Raw genomic sequence first — 12,344 nt, forward strand, 5'->3', positions numbered from 1 at the left:
GGCATCAAGGAGAGGCCAGGTGGCTGGTTATTTAAAAGGCATTTATTAAGAGTGCTCTCGGATGAAGCATTGTTAGGCATACATGGCAGGCTGGGCCAGGGCCCTCAGGAAACATGCCAGTTAGGACAGAGTAAGAGTGTGCCAGTTACACTGAGAAGGCATTGATTCCCACGCTTCACTCCTCCCAGCTTACTGAGCCATCTGGACTACAACTGCCCTCCAGGCCTTGTCCTTGTCAAACTCCCTCATGGTGCCATTTGAAACCTGAAGTGAGAAAAACAGAGTAAGGGAACTGGCCATGAAAATGTAGCATTTTTGGGTAGGCACTGATGTTCCTAAGTCAGTCTAAGTTTTGAGCCCTTACCTCCGAAGAGGGGGTCTCAGTTGTTGCAAGCATATTTGCCTTGTAATGAACACAGTGGATAATGGTGGCCAAGGTGAGGAATGCCTGGATTAGGAGCATCACCATCAGGATTAGAAGCAGTACATCATAAGATTGCTGTGAAGTGAAAGACAAAAATAGGTGTCCAACTCCAGGGCCGTTGTATGTTCAACAGGGGAAAACCAATGATGTACACTGTTAAGCTATTGTGTCTGGTGTCCCAAAGGGGCCTATTTTACTTTACTGGGGAGTCATGTGAAATCCACAGCATCCCATCCTAGTTCAGCTATGGTGGTAATTTAGACGTTCTTTACCTCAACCCAATTACAACTAATTCTACTATAAAAGGAGAGTTGAATTTCACTCCTGCTTACTGCTCTGTATTATCTTTAATATCTATTGCTTAGCCACTGCAACAAGGGAAACATTGATCTTGTTTACACTCACTTTACTGGCGGGCTGCTCATACTGGAAGATACTGATGAAGTGCATGATGCTGAAGGACAGGTAGCCTGAGGCAGCAAAAAGAAGTGGAGAGGTGACGCTGCTGATGACAATGAGAACCTCAACCTGGAAAAGAGCACACATGCTTTAAGGGTTTTCTTTAGTGATATTTTAAGAGGAGAGGAAATCAGTCACTTGTAACCAATTGAAAGACATGTGGAGAATCTTCATTTGCTCACGCTGTACAGTACAACTGACTTACTGAATCAGCCCTTCACACAACACAAGACTGTCAGAGAGAGAAATGGGTGAGCATCCATTTTTCTTACATTTCAAACTGATATGATTGCCCATCCACTTACAGCAAGGAGATAATCTGCTGTCACCGACTTATTTTTGGCATTTAGTTGTCCTCCCTAGTCCAAATGCCTACCCCAGGATGACATTTTTATAATGCCACTAAATTTAATAAAGTATAACTAGCTATCCAAATTCTGATAAAGTTGTTATTCTGTGCATATACCTTTTTGTTACTTTTAACTTACTGAAGATAGCATTTCCTGATAATGCTGCCTTGTTCATTGAGGTGACAATATAAAATGTAGACTTCGGTTCTAGCAGTTGACCCCACACAACATAAAGGGTGAATGTACTAATGCAGTAATACATTTCATGATTTAGTATTTTGTAGGTGGTATTTTTACAGGCATTGGTTCTGATTTGATCATTTCAATGCCTTTTCAGAAGCCCCAAAATGAACAATATTTATAATAATCCTGCAAAGCAAAAGTTTAATTTGTGTAAAATGTCTTGAAAATACAGAACTGAAGCTCATTGTTAATGAGCTGTACATCTGCTTTTTCTGCATTTGCTCTGTTTCATACTGAAAAAAAATGAAATTATAAAAAAAGATTCTTTTTTAAATTAGAATTGCATATGAAGTGATGTATTTTGAACAGTGTGGACCAGTGCTGTCATACAGGATCAGTTACTCGTGCTATATTAAGGCCTATGTAGAAAATCTCTCCCGGCCACTTAACTCCACTAACTGACAGAATTAGTCTTTGTCATGAGATACTGCTACAAGAATAAAATATATAGAGAATGATTCTGAAGGATGACAATCAGGAAATAGGAGACCATTAGCAATTGGCCACCAGTTACTTACCAGACACTTATTGGGATATTCTGCTGTAACATGGCTGGCGATGGCACTTGGGAAACACTGCAAAAAGAACAGACTTTTTGTTTTGTTTTTTACTTTCAACTGCCAGCATAAATGTTCGCTCCTTCACTTTTGCCTGTTGTGGCTGAGGAATCAATAATGTAAAGTGGATTCAGAAAGTACTCTGACCCTTTCACTTTCTGCACACTTTATTGTATTGCAGACTTAATTTTTAAAGGATACATTTGTAATTTTTGCCCATCAATCTACATTGAATAACCATAATGACAAAAAGAAAATGTTTTTAGAAAGGTATGCAAATTTATGAAAAATTAAAAACTGAAATCTAATTTACATTAAGTATTCAGACTCTTTGCCATGACATTCAAAACTGTGGTCAGGTGCATCCTGTTTACTTTAATTATTCTTGACGCGTGTCTAAAACTTGATTTAAGGTCACCTGTGGCAAATTCAACTGATTGGACATGGTTGGGAAAGGCACACACCGGTATACATAAGGCCCCTCAATTCACAGTGTATGTCCGATAACAATCAAGCCATAAAGTTCAAGGAACTCTCTGGAGATCAACTAGTGGTAAGGCATAGTTCAGGGCATGGGCATGGATATAAGACCATTTATAAAGCTTTCAGTGTTTCATGAAGTATAGTGACCTCAATAACTGTGAAATGAATGAAGTTTGGAGCCACCGGGACTCTTTCTAGAGATTGTTGTCTGACCAAATGGAGTAACCGGGCAAGAAGGGCCTATTGGTCAGGGAGGTGACCAAAAACCTAATGGACACTCTTAACAATACTTTGGAAATTCTCTGCTGAGTTGGGAGAACCTGTCAGAAGGAAGGCCATATTAGCAGTACTCCACTAATCAGGTATTTATTGTGGTGAAAGCCACTCTTGAGTAAAAGGTATATGATGACGTTTAAAGGCAGAGGTGGGTAGTAACGAGTTACATTTACTCTGTTACATTTACTTGAGTAACTTTTTAAAAAAGTTGTACTTCTAAGAGTAGTTTTACTGCACCATACTTTTTACTTTTACTTGAATACATTTGTGAAGAAGAAACGCTACTCTTACTCCGCTACATTGGGCAACACTCGAATCGTTACTTTTTTTCCATTAGATATGCTAATTAGCCACCAGTGGATCTACTGCATGACTGTTTCACCAATCAGAAGTAGCAATAATAATTACAAGACTCCGTTTTACCAATCAGATGTAGCAACAATAATCACATGGCTCCGTTTCACAAATGAAACGTAGCCATGCAGTCACATGACCACACACAAACTGTGGTGGCATAGCGGCACAAACTCCACGCAGACAGCAGACAGGGAAAGAAAGAATATAAGTGGAACCTCAGTTTGTGAGCATAAATGATTCCGGAAACATGCTTGCAATCCAAAGCACTCATATATCAAAGCGAATTTCCCCATAAGAAATAATGGAAACTCAGATGATTCGTTCCACAACCCAAAACTATTCATATAAAAATGATTAATACAAAATATAAAGTAAAAATACATCAAACAAATTAACCTGCACTTTACCTTTGAAAAGAATCCTGACTTGTGTGAGTGAGTTTCTAAACTCTTGTGGGATTTGACCCAACAGAATGAAACGTGGAAGAGCGTCCCAAAGCAACCGTAGGCACCCAGCGCTGTGGCAGTTCAAAGTAAAAGCGAATCCGAAAAGATCGCGGTCATGCTATAAGCACCTGCCGTTGATAGGTAATACAAGGAACATTATGCATGCGCAGGGCACAGTATTACTTGGCCACTAACCTGGGCATGACCCTGCCTGACTGCTGTGTCTGTGTATAGGAGAGTGGCAGATCCCGCTACAATAAATAACTGCGCTGTTCCTGTTTCAAGCTGAATAAAGATGGTGTCGCTAAAGTACTGAGACTCAGCTTCGTGTTTTGGGGTGCAAGACGGGGACTCGCACATCACAGCACACACACGTGGTCACAACGCTGTAGTAAACAGTATACGCTTGTATGAATATTGACTATATGGGTGAGGCACGCCGACTGACGATTGCCCACAAACCCACAGCGAGAGAGAGAAGAACCATCAGCTCAGTTGTGATCACTTGATGCTTGGCAGACAAAACATATACGGACTACTCGTACTGCAAGACCTTGCTCGTTTACCAAGTCAAAATTTATTAAAAATTGTAGCTTGTCTTGCAAAACACTCGCAAATCAAGTTACTTGCGATTCAAGGTTCCACTGTACATGAAAAATGAGAGCCAACTCCTGCTGAAGATTAACTTACATCACTTCACTGAGTGAAGAACAAGCAATTTTAACAAGATCACAGACACAGACAGTCAAGGTAAAGTGAGACTTGTTTTACGTGCACAAGCTGCCTTGTTCTAATGTTATTTTCTATCAGCTGTGCTATTTGGAGGGCAAGTGAATATTCAGTATTATACTGTCAGTGGTCAGTATATCTTGTCACTGTAAGTAGTTTGCACTGTTCAAACATACACATTACCTACTGTAGGTATTGGCTGTTATTTATTTTTACTAATTTTTTATTTTATTATTTGGAAATAGCAGAAGTTGCACATTATTTTATATTTTTGTCTGTCTTATTGCAACATTTCTAAAAAATAAATAATTTATTATGATCAAACAATTACTCAGTACTTGAGTAGTCTTCACCAAATACTTTTTTACTCTTACTAGTAATTTTTTGGATGACTAGACTACTTTTTACTTCTACTTGAATAATATTATTTTGAAGTAACGCTACTCTTACTTGAGTACAATTTGTGGCTATTCTACCCACCTCTGTTTAAAGGAGTCTGAGAGCATAAGGAAAAAGATTATCTGGTCTGATGAGACAAAAAACTCATCTCTTTGAGCAGACCTCCAAGCACTATATCTGGTGAAAACCATGCACTGCTCATCACCTTCCTAATGCTATTCCCATGGTGGTGGTATGATCATGTTATGTGCGTGCCTCTCAGCAGCAGGAATAGTATTCCTGGCCAGAATTGAGGAAAGGACGAATGCATAAAAATACAGAGAGGATCTTGGGAAAAAAAAAACCTGCTTGAGAGTGCACATGACCTCACAATGGGGCAACAGTTCACCTTTCATCATGACAATGACCTAAAGCATACACTCTAGATAACACTGGGGTGGTTTCAGGGCATGTTTCTGACTGCCCTTGAGTAGCCCAGCCAAAGGCCAGAATTTAACCCCCATAGAACATCTGTGGAGAGACTTGAAGATGGAATTGTACAGATGTTTCCCATCCAATCTAATGGAACTTCACGGGATCTGCCAGGAATAATGGGATAAACTACCCAAATCCAGGTGTGCAAAGCTAATAGAGACTTATGTAAGAAGACTCAAAACTATAATTGCTGCCTAAGAGGCTTCTACAAAGTACTGAATTAAGGGTCTGAATACTTTCATGAATTAGAAATTTCAGTTTTTGATTTTGAATAAATTTGCACACCTTTCTGAAACCATGTTTTCACCTTGTCATTATAAACATTGAGGGTAGAATGATGGGCAAAATTGGCAAATGTATCCATTTAAAATTAAATCTCAGTCAAGTGTACAGGAAGTGAAGGGGTCTGAATACTTGGAGTTACATGTTGTTACTATGAATGAAGAACTATGCATTACAGAGGAGGCAAGTGAAGAGCCTTGTGCTTTCCTTTCCTGATCCATAGCTGCCCACCTTCTGCTGGTGAAGAATACAACTGAAGCTGCGAACAAATGTTCTTAGAACAGAAAAGATCTCAGTGGATATGCACATCAAATCCAATCCGTTTTATCAAATGGCCAATGCCCACTGTGGTATTTCTCCTTTTTGCTCAGTGCTTAAAACGTCCTCCAGTTGGATACATTCTCATCTCAATTATCTAATCACTGTTTAAAAGCAGTCTAATATGATATCATTACCATATTTTACTGATATTGCATAGTTCCTGGTTTAGATAACATGACCCATATTCAAATCAGAAGTGTCCAAAATGCCTCAGCTACTCACTGCCACAAGAATCCAGAAAAAGGTTACAGACAGATATGGTCCCGAATCAAGTGCGTCCATATTGAGAGCGATAATACCCCCGAACACTGCAGAGATGCCCACGATGACCTCAATGACCTGCAGAACTCAAAACACATGGTAACTTGTTAGCCAAAGTGTAAGTCTAGCTTTTTGAACTCTAAATGAAACATATACTGGATAATGGGAGCTGTTCTTACCGAATAGGACTTCAGAATACGTGCTGGAAAGACATTATTCACCAGGAAGCCATGACTGCTGCGTGTAAATGGCTGAAATGAAGAGAGAAGTATAGATGAAGTCAGACTGAAACATGAAAACAACAATGAGCATAGACTGATTCTAAGAGTGACTTGGAAACTATACAAGAGCAAGTCTGCAGCAAGATCGAGGCATGTTAATGGGAATGACAATGTAATGAAAAATGTGAACAGAGGCAGGTTAAGAAGATGAAAATAGGATACGGCTTTGCTAATGTGGCTCTATTGCATTTGGAAGGAGAGAAAGAGAAAGATAGGAGTGAGAAAATTACATTCTGATAGCAATGGTGATAAGAAATGGAAATGGAGCTGGGGTGTTGTGGGATTGATGGATGTTTAGACAGTGCAAGAGTGAAATGATGTAGTACTGAGTGTGGAAGTCACCTTTCTGTGGCCACAGCACTCCTCTGTGGAGCGGGCGGAGATGATTACTGTGCCGGCCATAAGGATTTCCATGATGATCAGAAGCATCAAGTTGAAGTTGATCTTTGCAGAGACAGAGTGTGACAGAGGGCGTGAAATACATTCTCTAAGAAGAAGTGCAAACACATATGAGCCTGGTGGCCCAGGCCCATTTTTAGCTGCTACTCTGTGTCGAGATGTGTTTCAGGCTCAATTAAACACAACAAGTGGAGGGCAACAAGGAATCTATGTATTCAAAACTACAGCCACTCTTTGGAATATAGATGATAAACGACTCAGACTGGATTTGTCAAAAGTCAGACACACACTTATATATGAATTAATTATAAATATGAAAAAACAAAACATTGCAGGACATATACACTGGGCCAGTTTAGAAATTCCAATCAACCAAATCTGCAAATCTTTGGGAATCTGGGAAAAATGCATTAAGACATGGGGAGAACATTCCACATAGATGGTGATGGGGCTAAAGGCTCAAACGTAGGATGCTGGATCTAGGAGGCAACAGCACTAACCACTGTGCCACCATGCTCCAAAAAGAAAAATTAAATAAGCTATTAGAATTTGCGACTCACGTTGATTGCGGTTGGATTGAGCACCAGCTTGCAGCCAAACCAGACCAAACATGTTGTTGTGACAGCAAATGTTGACACGAAGAGGACTTGGTAGTCAGAAACCTGCCAAATACAACAGAAAACCATATCAGTTGTGGATCTGTAGAAACCATTGCACAGGAACTGTCAAGATGAACAGACATATTGAGTTTAAGGAAGTAACCTTTGTCTACCAACGGAGATATAGATGTGACTAAGTGGGGTGGGATGCTCACTTTCAGACTTAAGATCAATGGACAGAGTGTGTCGGTCAACCTCAGAAATGAAAGGATAAACTTAACTAAGGTGTCCACAGATAAAGAATCTTTAAGGAGCTTACCAGTGTCTTCCTGTTCTTGGCAATAGCAAAACTGACACTTGCTGCTGGAATGCTCTGAAAGAGAAACAATATGATAAGATTAAAAAAATCACAAGAACAATGGTACTCTGACACCCTCAAACCTACCTCTTTTCCCCACAATCTGGCTACAGACTTTTTATTTGGGATTATTTATTTGTGTTTGAGAAACCACAGTAACCCTTGCTTGCTGACAACAGTATATTGTGTGTGAGATGGATGTCAGTGACCACAAAATTGTCAAGCTGAAATTCAAGCTGGAGAGGACTGGCAGGGTGAACTAAATGTCAGATTGTGAACAAGCTGGCTTCATTTCCAGTCCTCAATATATATATCTCCAATGACAACCTGGCAAAAGAGAATGGGAGGCAGTACTGGTGAGAAGAAAAGAGGAGCAAAGGGAGGAAGCCAAAAAGGTTAAGGAATTAGAAACACTGCAGTCCCACTGCTGTCGGAGCTATCTCAGTGAAAGAGAGGCCAACTGTGAAATTCAGCTTGGTAGTTAATACCCTATTATGACAACTCAACTGTTTTAAAAATCATTTAGGCAGCTCTGTATGTTACAAAATACAAATCAATTTGTGCCCACTCCGTGAAGTGGCCACTGCTCGGATGCTTGGTCTCTCATTTGGAAATCTGCGGTGGTTTCTTAACAGAGATGTCCACTCACACACTCACCTCTCAAACATACCATCCATAAGAGACACTTACTGATCCTGCTGCACAGCGCAAATAATCCATGGCCACTGGAAACACGTTGCCCAGATACAGGGAGAAGCCAGCGACAATCAAAAGAGCCATCTGAAGGAGAAAGTGAAATACACAGAGAGTAAAAGAAGATTCCAGCGGAGTAATGGAAGACTCCAATCAGGACTTTCATACAAAGGACTTCCTGCAGTGTTGTGCAGACATCAGCAACTGTCTTTGTCCTGTTTGTCGGATTATTGGGCCATTACTACAGTAAATGTGATAATCAACAAACAACACACTGCTACTTTCTACTGCCGTTATCAATAAGTATAACTTACCTTACCTTGAAACTTCTACCTTCCTTAATTGAAAAATCTCAGCATGCATTTGTTATACATGTATGCTCACATTTTTGTTTTTTTTTTTTCTTCAAATTTGTGAAATATTCTGTGTATTAACATAATATTTGATGCTGTCTTTGGTGTCACTATGTACTGCGTGTCCATCTCTCCTGGCATGGCTGTGTATTGTAATTATTTGAGTATAAAAAGAACCCTAGAATACACAAACGCATAGTTTTGTTTGCAGTGCTCACTGACTGTTTTGTACCACTGACTGTTGTGTCCACCCTGCTACAGCTGAAGAGAAAGAAATCAAATCAAAGAGATTGCATACACACCCCAATGAACAAACTGGAGAGCCAGGCCCGATAGCTGGCACAGGATGCAAAACTCTCCACTGGGTGCAGATCACTTGTCTTTACTTCCACAGAATAGCTGTTGGCATCCACACGGGCACCTCTCTCCAGTGTTGGCATCTTGTCATAGATGAAATCCTCCCTTAATCCTTCCTCACGACTCATTGTTCCTGTCTGGTAAAAGGGAAGAATTGCTGGTTACCTCTCTGATGGAAGAGTTAGCTGGTCTGAAACAGAGCGTAATAGTCGAAAGACATGTAAGTACCTATATTTGGGCTTGAATTTCACAGAATTTAATCAATTTTAAGCAGCTCTGAGTTTTCCTTGTCATCTCTGGACAGGCTGCATGTATCAAAACACTGGAGTTCATCCACCTGTCCATCCATTTTCCAATATACTTATCCCAGGAGCACTTGGTGTAAGGCAAAACCAAACCCTGAATTGGGTGGCAATCCATAGCCAGACATCACCACATGCAAAGGTCAGAATCAGCTACTGTAAAGTATTACAGTTGCTGCCAGCTAATCAAATAAGCAGCTCAAGACATTCATAAAGATTAATGTGAACTTCTGAAGTAGGAGTGTCATATAGGTAAGCCATTGAAAGCTTGTGAAAGCGACCCATCTCTGACAAATCAGTAAGGAATGGATCTCTCTTTCATCTTTATACGCCTACTATAAGAGGCAAACCTGCCCAAATCCTCTAGCATTTTCCATTGGAGTGTCACCCTCAGCCTTCCTGACGGCCCCTCCGCCTGGCACTGTCTCCTACTAGACTTTACCTGGCATGTAGCCAGCGTGCTGTGCGCTTTCCCAGGCTCCTTCTCAGAGCTCTGAAGAAAAGCATCCTAAACTCTAAACTAATGTCTGTCTGAATATACACATGAGGAACGGAACCTTCCTGCAATGACCATCTATGCCCTGGTCATCTACCCACCTGTGCACAGCGAGCCTGTGTCCCAAACATGAGGGTCCTGTTTACCAGCGTCTTCAGGCAGCGCAGCTCAAAACAAAGTGAAAAGTTTGGACGAGGATCTATTCAAGTTGAGAACAAAGAGTGTGCAGCGCCAGTCTGCCAAAGAAGGCATGCCATGTGCATTTCAATGAAGATGGGCGGGTAGCAAAGTAGGGTCCAGTTGCCAAGCAGCACACCATGACAAAGTTCAGGTAACTTATATAGAGGCCAGCCCCTGGAGTCTAAATCTACAGCTGCCTCTGCTCCCTATACTCCTTCTTTCAGCCTCACTTCTGTATCTTCTGTTCCCCATTTGTGCCCAATCTCAGCTTTATCATAACAGAGCTACACAGACATTTCAAAGGCTAGTTCCTCTTGAGGCTTTCTTACCTTATGGTTACCGCTATGGCCCACTCGATATGTACTCAAAGCCGTGGTGTCCTGAGTTTGTTCTTGGATGCAGCACTGACTCTGAATGGCATACTTGTTTTGCACTGAAGTTCATGCTGAGCTAAGGGATGTCACCCAGAGAGAGAAGAGATGCTATCGAGCTCTGCCCGGCCCCTATTAATGTTCCAGCACCCCCAACTGCACCTCAGAGATGAATGCCAATCAACATTCCTGCTACACATCCCAGCATAGTGACTGAACTTGGCAGCAGTTCAAACCAACCAGAGCAGAGATGGGGGGAAATGAAGAAAGCAAGCAGATCTGAAAAACAGGACAGGAGTGAAATCTCATAAAATAATGTGTTTACGTAGATGTAAAGCTGCTCAGTCAAAATCTAAGAAAGTGGGTAGTAAGGTCAGGGAGTAAAAAAACTGCAGAGAGCAACTGATAGACCATGAAAGAGATGTGAGCTCCAGGGAGAGTGAAGGGGTCGATCAAGATCTTCAGGATAAAGTAAAAACTGAATAAAGAGAAGAAAGGTGAGATTGAAAGGGGGCGGGGATATGTGATTGAGATTAGCTTCACCGATCAAATTAAAGGTAGGGCGGCACGGTGGCGCAGTGGTTCGCTTCCCGGGTCCTCCCTGCGTGGAGTTTGCATGTTCTCCCCGTGTCTGCGTGGGTTTCCTCCGGGCGCTCCGGTTTCCTCCCACAATCCAAAGACATGCAGGTTAGGTGGATTGGTGGTTCTAAATTGGCCCTAGTGTGTGCTTGGTGTGTGGGTGTGTTTGTGTGTGTCCTGCGGTGGGTTAGCACCCTGCCCTGGATTGGTTCCTGCCTTGTGCCCTGTGTTGGCTGGGATTGGCTCCAGCAGACCCCCGTGACCCTGTATTCGGATTCAGCGGGTTGGAAAATGGATGGATGGATGGAAATTAAAGGTAACAAGATTAAATGTACGGGAATGGTGGTGCTCTTACATGACAGACAAGATCTAATATAGAGGAGGGAAATGATATCTAACTTGAGTGAGCAAAAGATATATCCCAATGAAATCCCCTAATGAAAGGAATTAGGTGAGCTAATTAAGAGCTGGGAGCTGTATGAGGCTTGAAGGGAAAGAGGTTGGATTTAATATGAAGGAGAAAGATGGCACCTAAAGAGAATGAACAAAATATTCCGATGAAGGAAATAAATTAATGAGAAAATGATATTTAAAGCATGTATACTTTCATAAACATTGTCAAATTTTGTAGACCATCTGACCAGCTGGGACGGAGTGTTGGCTCTGAGGCTAGGGATTTGCACTAGTAATCGGAAGGTTGCCGGTTTGAATTCCTGTAAATGGAAAAAGTGACTCTACTTTGTTGGGCCCTTAATTGAGGCTCTTAACCTGTAATTGTTTCATCCTGGGTATGATGTTAATCTGCATCCAGCCCTGCATGTAGGCCCTCCAACCTGCAGGGAAAAACCTGGGGGTTGGTGGCAGAATTGGCACTCTGGCCACCATCTTAACTTTTGTGGTGTTGAGGTGTCACCCGTTGCATGGCTACACTTGGGTCCCAATCTGGGATCCTGAGTTGGTTCATCATGTGGTGGGTGTGGCAATGTGCTATATCAACACATGGTCCTAACCTCTCCTCTCATCTGACCAGTAATTCAGTTTCTTCAGTGAGACATTACAACTTGCCAAACACCCAAAAGCTTGTTAAGTGCCTGTTAACCCAACAAGATCCTAGTGGAGCAACATACAGTGGATACAGAAAGTATCCAGACCACTTTCAATTTTTCACTCTTTGTTATATTGCAGCCATTTGCATTAATTTTTTCCTCATTAATGTACACACAGCACCCCATATTGACAGTCAAAAAAAAAATTTTGAAATTGTTACAGATTTATTAAAAAAGAAAAACTGAAATATCACATGGTCCTAAGTATT

At 41.3% G+C, this 12,344-nt stretch overlaps 1 protein-coding gene across 5 annotated transcripts; it reads right to left on the reverse strand.

Moving 5' to 3' along the window:
• Positions 1-24: 24 nt before the first annotated feature.
• mlc1 (modulator of VRAC current 1) lies at positions 25-10,604 on the reverse strand. 5 transcript variants are annotated; one of them, XM_039769832.1, is made up of 12 exons: positions 10,409-10,604; positions 9,047-9,238; positions 8,389-8,478; positions 7,660-7,713; positions 7,302-7,403; positions 6,685-6,786; positions 6,241-6,312; positions 6,023-6,139; positions 1,995-2,051; positions 830-952; positions 365-499; positions 25-264 (listed from the first exon to the last, which is right to left on the reverse strand). In XM_039769832.1, exons 2-12 carry the CDS (start codon positions 9,227-9,229, stop codon positions 190-192), a joined length of 1,110 nt encoding a protein of 369 aa, XP_039625766.1. In that variant the 5' UTR covers positions 9,230-9,238; positions 10,409-10,604; the 3' UTR covers positions 25-189. The 5 variants fall into 5 exon arrangements, with proteins under 5 accessions (XP_039625766.1, XP_039625767.1, XP_039625765.1 ...); XM_039769833.1 differs by having other exon boundaries at positions 9,047-9,291; XM_039769831.1 differs by lacking the exon at positions 10,409-10,604 and adding an exon at positions 10,001-10,106.
• Between the last annotated feature and the right edge of the window lie 1,740 nt (positions 10,605-12,344).

Source organism: Polypterus senegalus, chromosome 11 (assembly GCF_016835505.1).
Source record: "Polypterus senegalus isolate Bchr_013 chromosome 11, ASM1683550v1, whole genome shotgun sequence".
In the NCBI taxonomy this organism is placed as follows: domain Eukaryota; kingdom Metazoa; phylum Chordata; class Cladistia; order Polypteriformes; family Polypteridae; genus Polypterus; species Polypterus senegalus.